At 44.9% G+C, this 22,793-nt stretch overlaps 3 protein-coding genes and 1 long non-coding RNA gene across 4 annotated transcripts in view; 1 reads left to right on the top strand and 3 right to left on the bottom strand.

Annotated features, from left to right (window-relative positions):
- rbm46 (RNA binding motif protein 46) overlaps positions 1 to 4,655 on the bottom strand; it is a 49,748-nt gene extending 45,093 nt beyond the window's left edge. Inside the window, exons 1-4 of the mRNA XM_060035417.1 lie at positions 4,520 to 4,655; positions 2,604 to 2,784; positions 1,702 to 1,858; positions 1,228 to 1,357 (exon numbers count right to left, since the gene is read on the bottom strand). Of these exons, the coding sequence (XP_059891400.1) occupies positions 1,228 to 1,357; positions 1,702 to 1,858; positions 2,604 to 2,784; positions 4,520 to 4,631 (580 nt within the window). The 5' untranslated portion in view covers positions 4,632 to 4,655. The remainder of the gene's footprint in view (positions 1 to 1,227; positions 1,358 to 1,701; positions 1,859 to 2,603; positions 2,785 to 4,519) is intronic.
- A 4,203-nt stretch (positions 4,656 to 8,858) lies between these two features.
- Positions 8,859 to 18,372, bottom strand: LOC132475495 (lecithin retinol acyltransferase-like). The gene is made up of 5 exons (XM_060076656.1): positions 17,909 to 18,372; positions 16,624 to 16,729; positions 16,281 to 16,355; positions 15,712 to 15,864; positions 8,859 to 9,078 (listed from the first exon to the last, which is right to left on the bottom strand). The coding sequence occupies exons 1-5, from the start codon at positions 18,097 to 18,099 to the stop codon at positions 8,923 to 8,925; spliced, it is 681 nt and encodes a 226-aa protein (XP_059932639.1). The 5' UTR covers positions 18,100 to 18,372; the 3' UTR covers positions 8,859 to 8,922.
- LOC132475497 (uncharacterized) lies at positions 10,209 to 15,328 on the top strand. Its single transcript, XR_009529932.1, has 2 exons — positions 10,209 to 13,494; positions 14,106 to 15,328. It is a non-coding gene; the product is annotated as an uncharacterized LOC132475497 (long non-coding RNA).
- Positions 18,373 to 19,082: 710 nt separating the features above from the next.
- Positions 19,083 to 22,748, bottom strand: LOC132475494 (lecithin retinol acyltransferase-like). The gene is made up of 2 exons (XM_060076655.1): positions 22,101 to 22,748; positions 19,083 to 20,213 (listed from the first exon to the last, which is right to left on the bottom strand). The coding sequence occupies exons 1-2, from the start codon at positions 22,731 to 22,733 to the stop codon at positions 20,061 to 20,063; spliced, it is 786 nt and encodes a 261-aa protein (XP_059932638.1). The 5' UTR covers positions 22,734 to 22,748; the 3' UTR covers positions 19,083 to 20,060.
- Between the last annotated feature and the right edge of the window lie 45 nt (positions 22,749 to 22,793).

Genomic DNA, 22,793 nt, shown 5'->3' with positions numbered 1-22,793 from the left:
CACCTGGCAGTTGACAGCGGCATATCCCTTCCGACAGATGTAGACGTGGCCATCAACGTGGGGCGTGAGAATTGGAATCAAAGTTTATAGCCAATCAAATGATCAATCAAGGAAACTGTATGCGGGATCAGATTAAGTCGGCTCTCTTTGCTGCGCAAAGCATGTTTCAGAAATCAGCCCATTAAGATAAATGTAGTTGTCACACAAGCTATTTTTAATTTTTTGTCATATGGAATTATTTCAGGGGGGAAAATGCCGTGAAACGCAGAGTGCATTCAGGATTAGGACTGATATATGTCGGCTTAAGCCTAATCAATTGTGTTTTAATGTCTTTAGCATTCATATAATTGCAGTCTATTTTTTTCGTAGGCTACTCTGCTGTTGTCCTTGATGGGGAGATATTTTAACCCTTTTTAACACAATTTTCCTGCGACATTCCTGCGTCTCCCCCTCCTACGGAGCCCATTTCAGCACCGTGTCAGTAGACAGTTACAATCCTACGACGTCGTTAGCGCAGTGCACGCGCGTTCATGTCAAGAGGAGTTTCGGGAAACGCGACAAAGAAATTATCGATGGTTCGAAAGATCCATCGGGAGAATGATCTTACGAGCGAAGATCCATCGATATCGGGAAACGGGGCCCAGGTGGTGGCGCATTGCAGAAGTGCAGCTGGGGTATGTCATTGACATTTTGCACAGGGAACAAAGCGGACACGTGGTTGTCTGCTAATTTAAAGTATTTCGGTACTTCTGAGGCTTTTGGTCTGGGGAAACCTTGACATGCAAACCGTTTTAAAGCACATTCGGGTGCAGCAGCAACTTGTTTCTTTTATCTCTAGGTGCAAAAGGCGACCGACATTAATGATGCACTAAGGAAAATGATTTTCAAGTAACACATTTAGGATAACAGATTTGATTTAACGAATTGCGTCTTAGAAATAAAGAAAACAAATTCAAACATAATATAAACAATATAAAATATAAACACTTGCATTTTGCACTTGCAAGTCCATGATGAAGTCATTTAATAGCCAGACTTTCAATCTAAACTACCAAAAATCCATCCCCTTCTCTGCTCCCTCCTTTGTTACGTTTCTCCGCCATTGATTGACAGGCAGGATGAATTATCCGAACCAGTCAGGAAAGAGATGCCCTGATTGGTCAGAGCAGAGCCGTGTGCGGTGTAAAGCTATGCGAGTGTGTACTGGTGAGTATGCTAGAGTGTTACCTGGTATGAGTTTCCTGCGGGCCATTGCTGCAGCCTTGTGGGACTCGTACTCTACAAAGGCGAAGCCTCTGTTCCTGTTCTTATCAGTAGCACTGGGATACACTATGACATCCACAACTCCCTCTGTTACCTGCCCAAACAATCACAGAATAATCAGTCAATCTGACTACAGTAGGATGGGACTCCATTCATTACATTACATTGAAATAGCTGACACTTACCTTTTACCTTACAATAAGTGCATTCAACAAGGAAGATATAACCCAAAAAGTACAAGAATCATTTGAGTTCATACAATTCATAAAATAAGCAAAGCAACAGCAAGTGGTACAATATAATACCAAGTATCGGACATTGTCGAGGCTGCAGTATGGCTTTGATAGCAATTCAAAGTATTCTCAACAGATTAAAGATTGCGAGAGTGCATGAGTGAGTGAGTGTGTGTGTATGTGTGTGTGTGCATGTACTGTGTACCTTCTTCATCTCCTCCATTATCTCCTCTTTGTTCTTGTCTTTGGGAAGTGAGCCCACAAAGAGACGGCAGTTGTCCAGACTCACGCACACTCCGATGTACTTCCCCGGTCGGATCTCATAGTTATCCAGCATGTGGATGGCCTTCTGCGCCATCTCTCTGAGGAGAGGAGATAGAGGGAGGAGAGAGGGGAAGAGAGCGGGAGGAGATAGGAGAGCAGGAGAGGGGAAATTAGAGAGTAGGAAAATGGGGTAGAGGGGAGAAGCGATAGGGGAGAGAGAAGGGAGAAAAAGGAGCAGGGATAGGAGAATAAGAGAGGGAAGGGTAGAAGTGGAGAGAATAGCAGAGAGGAGAGAGGCAGGGGGTAGGAGAAGAAAGTAGAGAAGATTAGAAGAGGGTGGGTGAAGAGGGAAGAGAGGGTTAAGGGGAGAGGAGAGGAGAGGGAATAAGTGCAGATGAGAGGATTTGAGATGAGAAGAGGAGAACAGAAAAAACGCAAGGGAACAATGTGTTACAAATTGTTAGCGGTAGGGATGGAACAGTTAAGTAAAACATCATTCCTTTCAGTTCGCTAGCCACGGTTTGGGCAATGCATGTATTGTTCGGTTAATTTATTCAAAAAAAGTGTTGAACCGAACAGTGCAATTTGTCAACTGTTCCACCCCTTGTCAACAGTTATTATAGAAACATGCTATGTGGAAATACTGGCTTCCCCGACCTCAACATTTCATCTTGCGCTTGCGTTCTTTCAGTGTCCCCAATCTAGCAACATCTTTGAGCTTCGAGCCTGGGCGGATTAATCATTTTACTAGATCATTTTACCGTAAAACAAAGAAACTTCCCTTACCACGGTCCGTACCGCTCTCTCTCTCTGGTGCTGAAACCCTCTCTCTCTGTCTCTTACCTTTTGGTGTACATTACGAAGGCATAGCCGCGGTTCTCTCCGCTGAACTCCATCATGAGTCTGAATGTGTAGATGTAGCCGGCCTTCTCGAACACGGGCACCAGCTCATCCTCATACATGTCCCTGGGAATCTTCCCGACAAACACCTCGCTGCCCCTGGGCGGGGGCGGGCCGTCCCAACCTGACAACCAATCAGGATAATGCTCTATTCAATGGGGGGGTACTACAGCCTCAAACCGACCAATCCTAGTGGATGATATGCAGTTTAATCGAATGACTGGTTAGCTTAATTATCACAGCTTTAATTTAAGTTAATAAATTAAAGTTAATTCTGGCCTTCTGGGTTAGGGTTAGTACATTTAAAAGGAAAACATTCATTTTCTTGTGTTGTGACAGTGTTCTATTAAAATGCTATTACCAGTCAAAATTAAAAAAAGATCCTAGAAATAGATTTGGAAATGCAAACTCCCAAAACTCATGTATGTGAAAGGATAAATAAATGAATCCAAGATAATTTGGGAGGGTAAATGTACCTAAAAGTCATTCATAGTCTGTCATCAGTTTGGCATTGACTATTCAATGGACTCAATTTCATTGGGTAGCAGTAAAAAAAACACTCGGACACTCATTACAGCAGTAGACACATACTCCCAGACTCATTACAGCAGTACGGATATTCTTAATCTTTACGCCAGTACACACTCAACAATCCTTACAGCAGTAGAGATACACACACACATCACAGTAGTACACATACTCACACACTCATTATAGCAGTACACATATGTCTATACTATAAGTAAGGAATAATCCCCTCAAGGCAGGGCAATAAACAGTTTGATATGCCCGGCTCGTGGACGGTAACCTTCCACGAGCCGGGCATATCAAACTGTTTATTGCCCAGCCTTGAGGTGATTATTCCGTTTATTCTACTTCTCGCCGGCCAACATAATTAAACAATTCAAGTACTTTAATAATAATTGCATGCTTATTAAATGTATACTCTGTTTAAGTTCATCTCCCTCGAAAAGTAGTTCCCTTTAGAACTACGGTGAATAACGTTAGCACAGCTGTAGGTAACTTGTTTCTATAGCAACCACACAAGGCTGCATCTGATCACTAGTTTAATAATGTAGTTGCTACATTCGTATCAAGTCAGCTTTAATGACGATCGATGAAACATGCACTCCTTATTCCAAATATTTTTTATTTGGAATAAATGTAGGCTATCAATGGACCTCATGTTTGAAATGTATGTGATAGAAAACGATACAAGCGGCGGATTGATCTGCTGTGCTCAGTCAGCAGCAAGTAGAACCGACAAGTCAGCGGGCAATATGCCGGATTAATGCACCCCTCCCAGCCAATCAGAATCGAGCATTCTTAAATGAAGTAGAATAAGTAAGGGATAATGTATAGAACGCCGGTCATTATCGAGAAAATAAGCCCCGAAAGGGCGAACAGGACACCGATGCGCGGCGGAGGTGTCTTGCTTCGCCATGAAGGGGCTTATTTTTCGATAATGACCGGCGAAGTTCTATACATTATCCCGCTTATTACACGGCTACTTCCCAAAACGAAACAATTTATTTACAATGCATTTTTCAGTGTTGATCAGCAGAGAAATAGTCCGCCCAAGACGTTGACGTCGTCGCTTAGCAACCGACAGCGCTTGCGTTGATACATATCCCGCTTATTACATTGACAAGTTACCGGACTACGTGCGGAGTGATACCAAAGGCAAAAAGTCCTTTTGTTTTCCTTGACAGCGGTCATTATTCATCCGTTGCCAATGAATTATCCAAAAATAATTGACCGCCGGAAGTTGTGAAGTGCCCATGCAAGTGAACGGAACGTTGAAAAGACCCGTGTAATAAACATATGTTATATACAGCAGGATATGTATAAATCTTTACCTGGGGGTGGGCCGTACTTGCGCTGGCCGTTCTCCTGCATCATGCTGTATCCGGTCTTCTTCATGAGCTCCAGGAGCGCCACCTCTACGGGCACTGCCTGGTTGGTGTCCATACCACAGTCCCGCTCCGTTATGGCGATTTCTGCGAAAAGAACACAAAGTTAGGTTAACATTAACGTTCGCTTCACCGACGTGGTGCAGGACAGGAAGCGGTCCTTCAAGGTTAGAGTTAACTGTGTAGTTAACATTACCTTAAGATTGAGATATCTAAATTCAAGGAACCTTATTGTTGTATATATGTATTGTCACACACTCAAAGAATAACAAAAGAGCAGTTGGAAGTAACGTGGAAACACGGGAGTAGTTGTCTTCCCAATCATTCTCTGTGAAAATCGGACTCATGTTCACAGATGAGTTATTGTATAAAAGCTGACTAAAAGTCGTCACTTTTGGTCACGTTTGTAACGCATTAGAAGATCCTTGTAGTGGCAGCTGACGGAGGGGTTGTAGTTTTAAGTTTTTAAGATATTGGATCATGTTTATCCGGTCTCTCTCTGAATCACAGCAATGTGCCGCGGGGAACTAAAGTCGCCATCAACGGTATCAGTGCCGTTGTCTAGCGGTGGGTACCTGCCAAGGAGGCCTCCTTGGGAGACTTACCAAGTACCCTTAACTTAACTAAAATGCAATTAAAACAGTGACATCTCCCATTCCACTGTTGGAAGTGCATTCCACTAGCTCTACAGTAAAATGCAATTCCGGTGTGACTGTTTCGCACGTATACGGTATATAATTCAGGTTCAACTGACTTCCGAAGTGAAAAAAACATAGTTTTTAGCTTTTTGATTGATTAGGTCAATCAACTTTTTCAGGCTTATTCTTTGCGGGGTATGGCAACAAAAAATTTAACTATTTTAAATAGTTAAACGACCCCGTATGGACGGTAGAATAAGTAAAACGCTGAATTACCCGCCAGGTCAAGTCTATGTGGTGGCTCAAAAGAGCAGAGGTCTATTATTATCATTATTACTATTAATACATCTTAGTAAGCTTAATTGATAATGAAGTATCATATCTCTAACGTGAACCTGTTTCCCGGGAAATAGTACAGAAGTAATACAGAAGTAACTTCAAAGTGCGGGAAATGATCGTAAAGAGTGCTAACATTAGCTACGCTTGCTAATAAGCTATCGCGCATATCGGGAACGTGTTACAACGTCTTTATTCTAGAGAACACGTTAATGTATCACCCAGGTGTCTCACCAAAGTGTTGGCTCTTGGGTGGAAGTGAGTAGCCTGCCGAATACAGCGAGTAAGCCCTGGCTGCAGCACGCAGAGGCTCAACGTCTAAATGTCTGGTCTGAATCCGCCTGCCCAATAGCACCCGGAAGAGGAAGAAGGTTATTGCGCGCTTTATTGCGCGCCAAGAGGTGAGTTGCCGTTCTGTTCGTGTAAATTATAAACTACTTCGAGAAACCAACTAGTTGATGATTAAACTATTCATAACGTGCATTGGCCTCATGTTTATGTCAGTCGTGTGAATAATACTATTTAGGCTGTGTATTTGGCAACTTAAGTAGATTTGTCAAGTTGCCGCAATGTGTCAAAAAATATATATTTTATATTAGGCCTATATCTTATATTTAAAATCCAGGTATATAAACACAGTAACCAATGCACTGTATTTGTTTCTACTCTAGTTGTCACGGTTAGCGGGTGGCAGCCAGGCCCGAATTGCAGACTGTTCAGGTAAAACAAGGATAATTTAATAACTCTAAAAAGCAAGGAACACGGGTGACGCGGGGAACACAGGTTACACACGACAGAACTCACCACAAACTAAAATGATCCGACAAGGAACAAAGGAAAGACAAGGGCTTAAATACCAAACACACAGGACACGCAACGAGTAACAGCTGAGACACATTAGGGAGGGAGCAGTAATCACACAGGAGGGAAACCTGACATGGGGAGAAACAAGACCGATACCAAACGGGTAACGCACCAAAACAAGACAAGGAAACAGACAGATCATGACAGTACCCCCCCCTCAAGGGTCGACTACCAGGCGACCCACGACATGCAAAAAAAAAAAGAAAGTCAAATCCAAATAGGGTGGGTGGAGGGGAGCCAGGAGGAGGGATCAAAAAAAAAAAAGTCTGGAGGCCTGCAACGGCGAAGACCCACAGGTGGCCGGCATCGACGAAGAAGAGGTAGATGGCGGGCCCCTTCTGGAAGGTCTGGAAGGTTTAGAAGGCGGAACCCCTCAGGAAGGCAAGGTAGAGGGCGGGCCCCTTCTGGAAGGTTTAGAAGGCGGCACCCCTCTGGAAGGCAAGGTAGAGGGCGGGCCCCTTCTGGAAGGTTTAGAAGGCGGCACCCCTCTGGAAGGCAAGGTAGAGGGCGGGCCCCTTCTGGAAGGTTTAGAAGGCGGCACCCCTCTGGAAGGCAAGGTAGAGGGCGGGCCCCTTCTGGAAGGTCTGGAAGAGGGGCACCCTCGGGAAGGAGTAGGGTTCAGGAACCGGACAGGGCTCGGGGACCGGAGTCAGCTCAGGGGCTGGAGAGAAAGGTTGCACCGGATGGCACTCCAAACTCCGCGCCCTCATTCTGATAGTCCGTAAGGCGACACGACTTGAAGCTACAGCGCTTCACGTACGCCCCAACACAGCCTCCAACAAAAAAAAGGCGTCCGCTGGGTCCAATGATGGTCAGATCATTCTGTCACAGTTAGCGGGTGGCAGGCAGGACCCAATTGCAGACTGTTCAGGTAAAAGGATAATTTATTAACTCAAAAAGGCAAGGAACACGGGTGACGCGGGGAACACGGGTAACACACAGGACCGAACTCGCCACAAACTAAAATGATCCGACAAGGAACAGAGGAAAGACAAGGGCTTAAATACCAAACACACAGGGCACGCAATGAGTAACAGCTGAGACACATTAGGGAGGGAGCAGTAATCACACAGGAGGGAAACCTGACATGGGGAGAAACAAGACCGATACCAAACTAACAGGTAACACACCAAAACAAGACAAGGAAACAGACAGATCATGACACTAGTATGTCGGTGTGGAATAAAGAAGGTAATCAAAAAATCATTCACTTGAATTAGAACAGGATTTGAATATCAACATTTACTGCATGGCCTTACTCTTTGCACAGTGCATTCAATTTTGTTATTGGAATTCTGCGTTGTCAATGATCAAAATAAATGTAATGAAAAATACATTCCTTCATTCCTTCTCTGGGTCCATTTGTTACCCAACAGATACTTTGATTGACCTTGTGTTGCCTTTGTGTGTGTGTGTGTGTGTGTGTGTGTGTGTGTGTGTGTGTGTGTGTGTGTGTGTGTGTGTGTGTGTGTGTGTGTGTGTGTGTGTGTGTGTGTGTGTGTGTGTGTGTGTGTGTGCTATAACATCTATCATTTTTCTCTTTACAGATCAAACATGTTTAGGCCTGGGGTAAAAAAAAATAAAGAATCAATGATGCAAAGTCTTCTGTTGTTGGTTTATTTGACTTAGATAATATAATTTAGTGTACAAAATAACATGTCTTTATATATACTGTTTTAATTGTCACTCTGAAAAAAAAATGCTATGTGTGTGTGTGTGTGTGTGTATATACAAGGAATATATATTATATATATCTTTTTATTATTATTATCATTAATATTATGTAGGCTGGTATTGACATTTAAGATACTAAAAGAAACTTGTTTTCACAAAATAACTACATTTTGGCACATACCAGGACAGAGTTGATCAAACGTAATACATTTAACTTAATTATCAGCTCTCCCTGTGTATTTCAATGGAATTATATTATAATCTATATATATGAGTTATATTATAATCTTTATGTAAATATCACATAAGAGGGAGTGCATTGCACTGAATATCAGCACTACAACAGCACGACCTCGAGTGTGACACCAATCAACTTCCGGTCGACGAGGATGCTGTGGTGATTGACAGCTACGTGTCGGGATCTTCTCACGTGCTTCATACCTAGTTGAACTGGTGGCAATGCGGCCAATCAGCGGGCTTTATTTAAGGGTTTAAGGCGGGATGCTTGCTGTAGTTTACGTGCGAAACAGCTTTAATTAAAAACTCTCATAGTACAATTAAATCCTTTGAATTGTACAACTTTTTGACATATTATTGCTATTAGTACAATGCAATACTTTGAATTGTACTAATAGCAATAATATGTCAAAAAGTAGTCAGAAGTTAACATCGTTTACAATAACCTGTTAATCCATTAAATAAGATAGAAAGTAGGAAAATCAATAATATTTTTTAAAGCTGTATAAATCACTATTAAAGGGTATCCTGAAACATTTGCAATTGGGATAATTCATTTTACTTCATTTGTTTCAGCGTGTGCGTGTGTTAGTGGGTTTTCTAGGAGGCCATCCAGATGATGAAAGGCATGGTGATGGCCGGCAGGACAGCGCATGCGGACACCGTCCTGAAGTACAGCAGTAGACTAGCCCACAACAAAGCGGTCACCTTGGCAACGCGGCGACTAAGCAACATCTTCCGCACCGTTTTACAGAACTGGGATGGAGAGAAGACAGGGAAAGAGAGAGCAAAATACAGTTTAGTTGCATTCAATTGTCACTTTAATGTAGTGAAGGCTGTCAGAAGTAGGCCTTTTTTTTTTATCAATACACAGGGAGAGAAAGTAGTGTCAGTATTCCACTTGGCCCGCAGATGGTGCCATCTTACCGGAATTGTCATTATAGAGCAATTGTTTGGAGGGAAAAAACAGCATTTCATCCCATGTTAAATTACACTTGAAAGACGCCTTTATATTCAAGAGAGAGACTGTATAATGGAGAAAACAGTTGCCAATGTCTGGTGCTTTGAAACAGATTAAATTATTAATTTGATCAGAATAGATTTATGGTCATTTGTTGGTTGATTGTGAAATTATTTGTCATTTTGAGGAGACATTGCTTTGAACTGCCACAGCTCTTCTCATGCTAGACGTGGAAAACAATGTTTTGATGAGCCAAGAGTTGCTGTATATTGCATTCTATGTAGGATTTAACATGACTACAACTCTATTAAGGCTCACAATGATTTCTGATGTACAAACCCCATAGCAAGTTCGCTTTCATACTTGAAAGCGGACTTTGATGTATAGTAATGCATGGTTTTATTGTTCTCAGCCTCACTTTGAAGTTGCTTTGGATAAAAGAGTTTGAGGATAAGCAAGTTAGACACTGACGCTTAAGATATGCCTAATTGAGTTTCAAGTTCATCTACAAGAAACAATTGAAACGCTTAGATGAAAACTAAAATTATTGAACTAAAATGAATTAGAAGTGAAGGTAGTCAGGAGTTAATTTGGATGCCAAGCCAGCTAGAAGATGAAATAGAAGTAAATGTATTGGTCAGAAGATAATTTAGATACCAAGCCAGCTAGAAGATGAACTAGACGAAAGGCATTAATCAGAAGTTGACTAAGAGGCTAATGTGTAAGTGATTTCAGCTTGACTTCGAACGCTATGAAATTGAAAAAATGTGTGGCATGGGAAACCTTGGATTTGACACCTGTTTCCTCTTATTTCAGTGACAGTGATCAAATGGGATTCCACGTTGAAGATCATAAAAGTCATATAACCACATGTTAAACCAAAAGGGAGCTGGGTTCTCTTCCCCTTTAAGCCAGTGTGCTGATGCATGGTAACATCTGTGATGGAAAATCTACATGTTGTATTGTTTTGGTCTATATGAATTTAAGTTTTGTTGCTATTCTGTGTAATTTTATATAGTGTCTGCCTTCTGCTCTCCTTTTGGGTCATTTAAAGTGTGAACGTTCGAGAGTCGTGTGATGCATTTTATTGCCTGCCTGTTCCTATCTTCTTGTGTGTCATCCCCCAAGCAAACCTTTGAAGTATGGGCCTGTTCCGACACTCTGGCTAGCGTAAACAAAGTCAGAGAGTTACATGGCACGGCCGCCGACCCCACCTTAGCCTCGGGGGGGGAGCTTCAACTGTAAAGATAACAATCTGGTGAACAAAGACTTTTAGTATTGGGGGACCACCCCCTTCAGGACCCAAACGAAGTGAATAAAAACTCATTGATTGGAAGACTCAGTGGACTTCTGCAGCGTACCTTCAGAGAGTGAAGTAACACGCAAAGAGAAGCTCCCATCTGAGGCCTCAGATTATTGTAATGTATGCCTGTTGTGTTGTTTGTTGATGCATGTTGTGATGTATCTTTGTTCGTACTTTTATTACAAATATATGTATATAATATACTAATTGTCAACAAGTATTGTGGGCTTTTTTGCATCTAAAGATCTCATCTGTCTCAGACGCAATATCTAATAGAGAAATTGTCACGACAGTTGGGGGCTCGTCCGGGATATCTAACCTGAAGATTCTACGAAATATCGCTCCAAAACAGGTCCGAGTCGGACTCGGTCCCAAAGCTCTACCCCGCCTCCAGGTGACTGTAACCAGACTAATGGGGTCGAGGAGAGAGTGCCTGTGGGGGATAAACTAGTGGTTCTTCAGTACGGTATTCAAAAGGAAAAAGAATTCGAGCAGGTGAGATCAAAATACTTGTTTAAGCTACAATAAATCCGTTACGAAAACGGTATATACTGTTTTGGGAACGTATATTCGAACAAATCGGCCACGATTCGAACTTTGTTATAGGAACATACGGTAAAGCAACTCCGGTAAAGTTCCGTCAATATATATATGGTATATATATGTAACAGAAAGGTCAGGAGGGTCTGTCAAAACAGTAAAGGGAAACCCGTTAAGCGCTGTTGGGGTCATATATAAATAAATAATAATAATAGGCATTCATTAATAAATATATGTATATGTGTGTAGTAACAAGAAGGTTTCGGCGATATTAGATAATTTGTTAAATAATAACTAGTGTAAAAGGATCTAAAATATGGGGAACAAATCTGGAAAAACGGAGATAACGGGACCTGCGAAGGTGATGTTGGAGAAGCATGGTGAAGCGGCTCTGGAGGGTTTAAAATATTGGTGCAAACTGGGCTTTCCTGAAATGGGGAGTTTTAGCTTAAAACGGTTGTTGAAGTTTTAATTATGTTGGTGTGCATTTCATTTGAGGGAAAGAGAGAGCCAGGATATAGAAAAAATAAATAATAATCAGCCAGGGACAGAGAGCGTAGAGAGTGTAGGAATATTTTTATCTCAATTTCACCCGAGATGTAGACCCGGACCTGGACTGCAGTCCGGCGGACCGCGTGCGAATCCCCCTTCACCTCCACCGTATGACGACAACGCCCAGGCCGCCGCCCCATCAACCTCTATCCAGACCTCACTGCAAAGGAGGCACCCGCTAACAGCGCAACAGGGGTTATGGCAGTCCGGCATACGTTTTCCGTGCATGGAGACCCAGTGACATTAAGGACATAGCAGAATGTCTCCCGGACCCATCTGCAGTGGGAGGGGAATCCCTCGCTACAGCCAGTCTGGAAATGGCCCATCACCCATCGGCGAACCACGCCAAGTCAAACTGGGCCTACGGTGGGGTCGTATTCAAGGCGACATTCCCGGGAGAGACCAAGCTGATATTATGTTCGTGGAGGCGCCGGACGGCAAGGACGACCACAGGAAAGTGGGGAAGCACAGAGGCAGGCCTGCTTTCGTTGAGGCGTCATGGATCCTTGGTTCAACGATTCTCCCAAAAGAATCGACAAAGACAATGGAAGGGCCGGCTGGCAGTTCGCACCTTCCCGTGAAGTGACTGTGAATCATCCAAGAGGCGGAGGTGGAAGGGGGCATTCGCATTGACGGGACGCGGGAGCAGACCAGGTCCAAGTAGCAGGTATGAGCACCATAACACATAACACAACCAACCAAATATTTATTATATATGGTTCCCACCAGCCTTACGCGACCTGATCAGCTAAATGTAATATTATATATGGTTATTATATATATTTATTATATATGGTTATAGTAAACAACGGGCTATTGTAGACAGTGGATACTCGATTATTACAATCTAACACAGCCATGACCACCCCGACTGACCCAGACTAACCCCGACTGACCCCCGACTAACAACGTGACGGGGACAACAGAAGTGTATTGCCTAATATTGAAAATGCAGATTTTTATATTATGATATTTTGTTAATGTTTTATGGCCAAATGGCAAGAAGGTGAATTAATGAACGTATGAGAGAGATTGGAAGAAGTATGTGTTATGGAAGGAGAAGAGATAGATGAGAACGGAAGGCAAGACAAGATAAGGAAAGGGGTGGGGAGAAAGATAACCCATCTGCATCAAGTTTTGTTCAAATAGATCCGGACCTGGACAACGCTCCTCCTTCTCCTGCTTTCAGCCCGACCAGTGGCCCAATACAGTGCAAATACCCCACGTCACGACTCCTCTTCATCAGACTTTATGAAGTTACAGACCATGGGAGGCCCACCTGAAGAGCTACGGAACGGTCTGCTGGACGACACAAGGAGACAGTCCAGCAGGACCAACAGCACCAGAGTGGTGGCCTCCATGGTGCCTGTGTAGCCACAAGGAAGTGGCCTGAACATTGAGACAAAGGAGGGTCTCAGAGACGGGAGAGATGTGGGGACAGGCACTTCAAAGGACAGCCCGGGATGCGGATGAGAGGCAGGAAGCAGAGAGAGAGGTGGAGGCGTGTCCAGGCGGAGGGAGAGAAGAGCAGTGTACGGAAAGTATCGCACTAGACACAGCATTCACGTATATTACAAGAGACGAGATCTAATGTGTAACTAGGACTGTCTATATGAGTGTGTGATAGTTTCTAAGAAGTATATCTGAAAGGTTTGAAAGTTATTAGGAAAAGTAGTTTGAAGGATCAAAGACAAGTAGAAAAGTTGAAAGTTAAAGAAATGTTTTTAAAAAAGGTAGCCTTGTTTCTTAGTTTTAGTTTATTTTTGGTTTTTATTTTTTTATGACTTTTGAATATATGGAAACAGATGACTTGATTGTGATGTTTATGTGGATAATTATCAAAAGGGGGGATTCCCAAAGAAATTATCCAGTGACAATGGTTCACATTTGGTGAACCAAGTCCTCCAACAGAATTGATCCACGTAACCATTGTGCGTACCACCCTCGGAGTGGTGGGACAGTAGAGAGGGAGAGTGGTCCCGTAGAGAACAACGTCTACGGGACAACAAGCCAAGGCAACTGCAGATACAGCGCAAGGAAGAGCAACTCAACGATACATGGATTACTATCGAAGACGTGCCTGGAATTCACTAAGGCGGTTGGAATCATTCCAAGTCCTGTGGATCACAGCAAGGTAGCTAAGAGTGCTACCCAGACCCACGCCAGCCACTGCAAGCGGGCACCATCACCAACAACAAAGGTCACTTCCGACCCAACCCCCCTGGCCGTCACCCCACACTGAAACCAGGGTGAAGTGCAAGTAACTCACCCTTACACACACAATCACGTCAGAACCAGGCCCAAAAGACTGTCTCTGGCCTGGGGAGAGATGAGGCCAGAATCGACATCATTCAGAATGGATGCCAGCCCTGGACCACTATCTGATGGGATTAATAGTGTGATGGAAGTTTAATTGTATTTTTCCAGGTGATGTTAGGTGATTTTATGCTACCTTCTGTAAAAGCGAACGGTGGTATAAATATCTGTACTTGGAGGCCATGGTTGGACATAGTAGATTATGAACATATGCATGTTTTGATTAAGTGATCATTTTAATCCTAAAGGTTGCATCATTTTGTGATTATAAATAATCAAAGGGGGGATTGTGATGGAAAATGTACATGTTGTATTGTTTTGGTCTATATGAATTTAAGTTTTGTTGCTATTCTGTGTAATTTTATATAGTGTCTGCCTTCTGCTCTCCTTTTGGGTCATTTAAAGTGTGAACGTTCGAGAGTCGTGTGATGCATTTTATTGCCTGCCTGTTCCTATCTTCTTGTGTGTCATCCCCCAAGCAAACCTTTGAAGTATGGGCCTGTTCCGACACTCTGGCTAGCGTAAACAAAGTCAGAGAGTTACATGGCACGGCCGCCGACCCCACCTTAGCCTCGGGGGGGGGAGCTTCAACTGTAAAGATAACAATCTGGTGAACAAAGACTTTTAGTATTGGGGGACCACCCCCTTCAGGACCCAAACGAAGTGAATAAAAACTCATTGATTGGAAGACTCAGTGGACTTCTGCAGCGTACCTTCAGAGAGTGAAGTAACACGCAAAGAGAAGCTCCCATCTGAGGCCTCAGATTATTGTAATGTATGCCTGTTGTGTTGTTTGTTGATGCATGTTGTGATGTATCTTTGTTCATACTTTTATTACAAATATATGACCACTAATTGTCAACAAGTATTGTGTGCTTTTTTGCATCTAAAGATCTCATCTGTCTCAGACGCAATATCTAATAGAGAAATTGTCACGACACATCACAACAGTGACAGGAAGCAGGCTGAAGGAAGGAGGCTGTGGGAACTCCAGGGTTGTGACAGCATCTGGTTGCAGCAGCGGCCATGGCAGCCTGCGGTCTCCCCCGACAACAAGTCCAACACAATGGAGTGTTTATGGGGAGCTGTGCCGCCCCAGAGGGACTAAGCAGCTCAATTAAAACAACACTCAACCTTCTGTGGTTGTGGTATTAATCTCCACCAGGGCAACCCAAAAACGAGGATTTGAAGGGTGGGGGCCCTTGGCACAAGGGGGACGCATGGTTCCGTGTGTGCTTGTGCGTTTGGGATGTGTGTGCGCACCTATGTGTGTTTGTATTTGGATATATCTGTGAAAACAAATCCATCACATAAAAGTGTTCTTTCTTTGTTAATTAAGGGCTATGTGTTTGTGTGTTTGAATCTATTATTTTTTTCGGTTTGCTATATGGAACATAACCCTGTGTGTGTGTGTGTGTGTGTGTGTGTGTGTGTGTGTGTGTGTGTGTGTGTGTGTGTGTGTGTGTGTGTGTGTGTGTGTGTGTGTGTGTGTGTGTGCGTGTGTGTGTGTATGTGCATGTTTGAGTGCGTGTGTGTATGTGCATGTTTGTGTGTGTGCCTGTCTGTGTGCATGTTTGTATGTGTGCCTGTCTCTGCGTGTGTGTGTGTGTGTGTGTGTGTGTGTGTGTGTGTGTGTGTGTGTGTGTGTGTGTGTGTGTGTGTGTGTGTGTGTGTGTATAAAATGGTTCCTGTCAATAACCCTTAATGGCTGACCCACCTGAAAAGTCTGGAAGCTGACCAGGGCGCCGTAGCGACAGTACATCACATAGTGCTCACAGTTGTACCACAGCAGGCTGTAGCGCACTGAGCCGCGTAGATTCTCTGCGCGCCGCGCCACCTCCTCTCCCCCTAATGGCGGACGGCTGTACACCTGGCCCAGGGAACGAATGGAGAGCTGAGAAAACGGGGGCATTTTGGATCCATTGGAAAGCACAGTAAATATATACACTGTAGGGTAGACTCTGCTAGCTTACTGGAGCTAATACAATGTATGCATAAATAATAATTATATATATATAATATGTATAGATATAAATATAGATATAATATACATATATTCATAACTATAATTGTATACAGATGGAACATAATATATCGGTTCAGGGGTGTAGGTTTTGATTCAGAAGTTCAAAACATATGCATGTCAACTATATGGGACCAGGTAACAGGTTAGTGTTGTGGGTTTTGGAGCAGAAGGAAGCAGACAAGGCTTTGGGAGTCCTCCTGGTCTGGACAAGAGTCTTCCTCCTTTTCGTCTTCTTCCTTCTCCTTCTCCTCATCACTTACCTGGTCCATCCGGTTCACGAGGATCTGGGATCCGTAGGCAAAGTCCTCTACAGAGTCCACCCTCACACTGGCACACTAGGAATACAAATGTGTGTCACACACTGGAACGGGCAATCTATGTATATTCTATATCGCTTTGAGTTCAAGTGCAAGACCACTGAGACAGACTGAGGGGTTCCAGTTTGTATAACAGGTATCATAAAAAATTATTCAGCAGCATCCTCACGAGTGAAAAGGCCAAGTTGGCTCTTTTTGGACTTCAGTCATCGGCTCTAGTGACAGTGGAAAAGGAGTACATGGGAATATAAAGTCAAGTTTCTGCTCAGACAGATCTGCAACCTACCTTAACCAGAACTCCCAGTATGAGTCGACCGTTGGTGACCATCTGCCCAATCTTCCCCTGGTCCTTAGAGAACATTGGCAGGATATCTGGGATGAGGTGAGCCACACTGGAGAGGACAGGACAAGGAAGAAAATAAGAGTGGGAGGAAGGAGGAGGAAGAGGAGGAGGGGGAGGAGGAAGAGGAGGAGGAGGCGGAGGAGGAGGGGGAGATGGACAAAAAAAGCAAGCAGATAAAGGAAGAAAATAAGAAAGTAACAAAGATGAACCGTGATGAGTGATTACATGTTCTTTCTTGAATGAGAAACTTACCAATAGAAAAAGAGGCGAACATTTTTTAAAAGCATTATGATATTTAACTATTTAATCATTCAAAGTTTAATGTAAAAATACAAATGCAGTCAATTGTTACAGAAAAAAAGGGGTTAAAATAGTTTGGTTATTGCTGATGACCCTATCAGTGAAGGATAACCTCATGCTGCGAGGACCTCTCAGTTCATCAGCCACTTACCATCTATGCATGTTAGCACAGATATGTACACACACACCCTATTGCTAACAGGGCATGTGTGTGTATGTCCGTGCGTGCATGTGTGTGTGTGTGTGTGAGTGTGTGTGTGTGTGTGTGTGTGTGTGTGTGTGTGTGTGTGTGTGTGTGTGTGTGTGTGTGTGTGTGTGTGTGTGTGTGTGTGTGTGTGTGTGTGTGTGTGTGTGTTTTTTTTCCCTATTACTTTTTGTTTTGTTTGTTGTTTAACGCTCAGAGAGCAAGAGAGAAAGGAGCGCTGGACAGGACTGAGGCTGCAGGGGAAGCTTGCCTGCCTCCAGTCAGCTGATCACTCTGTGTCCCACTCCATTCTAAAAAATGCAGCTATCGATGAGGATATCCTAATTATTACGGTAAAGGCACGCCGCAGGTGCTGCCAACTAAACTGAATCTGTCCATCTGGTATCCCAATAATCATGACTCTCACTGTCTACACCATGGATAGCGTCAGACCATGGAGTCTATGTCCCACATTTTAAACGGCTGTAATGTTTACCAAGGACTATGCATAGCCAGGCATGACAGAATTACTGACATTATCACCAAAGATGTGTCACCCATGTATTTTATAAATGCGGACACAAACAAGTGTGTGTGTATGCCTGTGTGAATGTATGTGTTTGTGTGTGTGTGTGTGTGTGTGTGTGTGTGTGTGTGTGTGTGTGTGTGTGTGTGTGTGTGTGTGTGTGTGTGTGTGTGTGTGTGTGTGTGCGTGTGTGTGTGTAGGTTTTGGTCCACACTTACTATCCCCCTCCCAGGTAGATCCCAAAGTGTGTGAAGAGGGTTCGAGGCACCTCGAGTAGGTCTCCCCTCTGGAAGAGCAGGTCGCCCTCCGCCTCCTCCTCAGACCTCTGCACGCTCGCTCGCCCCTCCTCCTTCCCCCGGGGTCTCTGGGCGGCGATGAAGAGCAGAGAGAGGAGGTGCAGAGGGAACATGGCGTCTGATTGTCGGACAGAATGGAAGAGAAGGATAGCGGAGTGGGAAGAGAAGAGAGGCAAAGAAGCTATCAATGCAGCGCTGCGTTGATTAATGCTCGGGATTATTCCCCCGGGTGGTGGGATGGGGAGGGAAAGAGAGAGTATCAGAGAGAGAGAGTGCGAAATAGAGGGCAAGGGAGGGGGAGAGAGAGATTATTAGAAGTATTGCAGAAATGGCATGTATTGCAGAAGTGGCTAATCTTGCTCAGCTACTTAACAACCCACCAGATGAAGAAAAACGTTTCTTCTGGCTCTGTTCCTCCTGCTCAGAGTTATGACTAATTCAGTTACAACATTTCTCAATATAACACACATGGTTGTTGCCTCACAAACATCAAACTCTGTGAGACTAACAACACAGACTGATTAATGGCGTCAAAATCGTTGCATATGTTAGACTCATAACTCATTCATGTGCGCACGCAGACAAACACAAACAACCTCTCTCTCACACACACACACGCGCGCGCGCAAATACACACACACGCAAACACACATACAATGTGTTTTCCACAAGATTGACTAGCATGGCTATGCTGTGATTACACATTCCTTAACAACATTCTGTGATAGAACGAGCAGGACACAAAGTCAAGGGAGAGAGGAAGTAAGAGAGAGAGGGAGGTTAAGAAAGAGGGTGGGAGAAGGGAGAAGAGGGCAGCATAGATACAAATGTTGACATGTAACCCATGGGCTGAAACATATCATTGTTCGAAATTATCTTTATGTTTTATTGAAACTCACTACCACACCCACACAGGCTATTCACACACACGCAAGCACACACACACACACACACACACACACACACACACACACACACACACACACACACACACACACACACACACACACACACACACACACACACACACACACACACACACACAAAAACGTTGTCAGTACTTGAATTGTGACACGATGCAAAGACAAGATCAAAATCTGTTCAAAACATTTTATTATTTTCTTTGATGAAAATAGAGTATAAAGTGTTAGGATATCAAAAAATAAATAAAAACTCTACAAACTTCAATTTGACTGTTAGAAAACAATCAAAGTCAAAGAGTGGTTACAAATATTTACAAAAGCATTTCGTACATCCCTGCGTCGGATATCGTCTGATATATGGACTGCATGTAAACAGTATACAACACAGAAACACTATTTACACACAATACAAAGCTTTCACACAATGTCCCATCCCGGAGAAACAGCACTTTGTGGAATTTATGTCTCGAAGAAGTTCCGATCTGAACGAGTTGATGCAGAGCGCTCCTCTAGAGGAAGGCTAACCAACCTCTGGTGCGGGAGCCATACGTGTCCCTGGGCAGAGGGCCGCAGTTAGCATTTATTAAAAATGATATACATGCTATCTACATGCATTTGATCGTGAGTAGGTTCGAAGACCGACAAGGCGAATCATTTATGGATTAACAATGTACACAGAGGAATGGAAATGATGTCACTTTTCTTCATACCACATCAGATGTGCGAGTGAAGTCGACATAAGAGGCTCGTTGAGATTTCATGGACTGCTCCGCAGTTAGAAGGTGGACTGTAAAGGGAGACGGAGGAGAGTGCTTCCCTCCCTCTGTCCTGGCGCGGGAGTCGTGGCTCTTGCTCTTGGGCCGAGGCCACTCCAACTTCCTGGGAATCAGCCAATCGCACAAGGGTGTTTTGGAGGTTTTTTTTTTGGGAGAGTCAAACAGAGGACACATACGAGAGACGTACGTTTGTGAAGTTGGAAAACAAGAATCGGGATGATGTAATTTGTTCCTTACACCCCCCCCCCCCCATCTCCACCTCCCTCCCCTCCTACCGATGATGACCCCGTCCAGAAAAGTCAGGTCAGCATTCGTACGCGACGATCTTTGTACCCCACACAAGTCTAATTTCCTCGTAACCGTCGGTCACCGGGCCTAACTGACCATCCACAGGGTGAAGGGGACGAGAAGGGATGGCAGGGCGGTACCCAGGGAAACGCCCAAACACACCATGGACGCCATGCCCAGGAGCACGGAGAGAAGCAGACACCGCTGGTCTCGGATCAGAGACTTGCACCACTCACAGAACTGAGGAGGAGAGGGGAGAGGAGAGGGGGAAAAACATTCATTACAATTTCCCTTAAGATACATCAACATTTTATAACTCAAACCGACACAATAATTCACCGAGATCTTAACTTGGTCCATGAATCGAACCCATCAGCTCAACGCTAAACTCAATGGGGCATTACTCAAGGATTCGTGGCAGAGGGGAAGTGGCCCAAGCATCGCTCTCTTAGCAACATCAGTGGAGCGCGCTCCTCACCGCACATCTGGAACACGCTTCTCTTCGGCGTCCCGTAAATAAACACCGGGTCAGCCAGAGAAGCCCTGTTTATTTAGAAAGCTCTTGAGCACAGTTACTAGTAGAGGGAGACCGAGAGAGAGAGAGAGAGAGAGCAACATTTTCCATATTTATTTCATATTTTATTTTTCCACATTTTCCATGCCAATATAATAAAGCCCATTGAATGTTGAATCATCATTTTTATAATAAATAATTGTTATAATAAGTTATAAGAATATGTAATTGACATGGTAAGTATAGCAGCATGTCGCCACAGCTAACTTTGAGAGGGGTCAGTTGTGAGTCGTCTCTGGCAACCGCTTACAGACTAAGTGGATTTAATTGCAATATTTAGGGTAGCCGAGAGGACAGTGTGTGGCGGGGTTCAATCTGGGAACCTCTCTGGGTCAGATGGGATTCATTCACTGTGGGTTGTCTGTCTCTCTCTCTCTCTCTCTCTCTCTCTCTCTCTCTCTCTCTCTCTCTCTCTCTCTCTCTCTCTCTCTCTCTCTCTCTCTCTCTCTCTCTCTCTCTCTCTCTCTCTCTCTCTCTCTCTGTGTCTGGTGCTCTCTCTCCCTCTCCATCCACACTCTCTATTCCCTCTCACTCCCCCCTACATCTCTGTATCCCTTCCTCTCTCTAGCTCACTCCCTCCAGCCTCTGCCTGTCTTGCCTTAGTCCTCCACTCCCCCCCTAACCCCCCACTCTGTCCCCCCCCCTCTGTCCCCCACTCCCCACTCCCCCCCCCCTCCCCCCCCCCGCCCCTGCGGTGCAGGTATGGCGGTTGGTTCTTCGTCATGCGGACCACAGCTCATCTCAACCCGCTTCCCCCTCTGCAGCCGACAGCCAATTAGTGTCTGGCTTGCGCTCAGCCCACATGAGCTGGAAACCTAAACCTAGCCTGTCGTCTGCAAACCCCCCCCCCCCTCCCTCCTTCCCCCAACCCCCAAAACACTGGAGGGGAGTTTGAATGGAGACCTTGTTCTTGGACAGGACAGAACGAACTGGAGTTACCCCTGGTTTTAACCCCTGGCAGCAGGCCTCACCTAGTGCTAGTTAAACGACCACGACACGAGGGATGGGGAGATGGAAACTTGTGTTTCCATCCGGATTCCAGGTTTACTTGGGTGGAGAGAAAGAGATGAAATAAACAAAAAACAAGCTTGGCGTGAGGTGTTGAGTGCTCTGGAGTGTTTGTCTGGTGGTCTGATGCTGTTTGGGTTAGTGTGTTGTGCTTGTTTTGTTTATTTAGATTCGGAGGCCCAGATGTGTACCAAACTTGTTTTGGGGTTTTGTTCTGACTCTTATAGGGATGAAACAAAGACATCAATGTTCTTGTTTGAGTGCAACGAAAGAGACCCAACTTTGGTATTGTTGTTGAAGTCCACATTGCTCTCTTTCAACCACAAAACGAAGGAAGGAACTTTCTAACAATAATAATGTGCGCATCACGATGTGTAAAGAGAGAGATGAGCAGGGAGAGAGAGAGAGATGTGAGAGAGGTCAAGCTACAGGGGGAAAAGATCACAAGGAAGGATGAAAGAGAGATCAAAGCAGCCGTTCTGGATCTTCGTGCGTAAAAACGTTTGGCGCGTTAAAACCGCCGCCCGTCCCCCAATTTCTCTCACCTGCTCGGTCTGGCTGCTGGTGGCGGCGCCGTAGCGGCAGTACGTCACAAAATGTTCGCAGTTGTTCCAGAGCAGACTGTACGTCACGGCACCCACCAGCTTCTCCGCGCGCCGCGCCACCTCCGCGTTGTCGAGCGCAGGACGAGGCGCGACGAGGTCCATCGCGTTCACCAGCATCGCGGCGCCATGCGCGAAGTCCTCCACGTTGTCCACGCGCACGCTCGCGTTTTTGGACAGCACACCTAGCAACAGGCGCGTGTTGGTCACCATCTCGCGAATCTGGCGGTCATCGCTCTTCAGCACCGGGAGGATGTCCGGGATGAGGTGCGCGACGCGTTCGTCTCCGAGATAGATGCCAAAGTGGGTGAACAGAGTTCGGGGGACCTCCAGCAGATCGCCCGGCTTGAATTGGTCGTGGTGGATGTGGGTGTACTGGGGCACCCCGGTGCCCGCCGGGATCCCAGCCCGCTCAAAGTGCTTGGAGGGCGGCTTGTCCTCGTTATCCGCCCCGCGCGGGGAGAGCAGGCTGGAGATAGTGACGTGCGCGAGGAGTATGAGCTTCTCCAGGAGGAACATGAGCGAGTCCAGCATGACGACCGCAGCTCGAGCCAAGGCGCCTCGAGAGTGGGGCATCCTCGCGCGCCGTGGAAGGGTTTGATCAACATTTGGGGGCGGGGTGTAATTACGTCACTG

The sequence above is a fragment of the Gadus macrocephalus genome, chromosome 17 (genome assembly GCF_031168955.1).
Source record: "Gadus macrocephalus chromosome 17, ASM3116895v1".
Taxonomy (NCBI): domain Eukaryota; kingdom Metazoa; phylum Chordata; class Actinopteri; order Gadiformes; family Gadidae; genus Gadus; species Gadus macrocephalus.
Note: the sequence above shows the minus strand (reverse complement) of the source record. Positions and strands in the feature narration are given on the sequence as shown.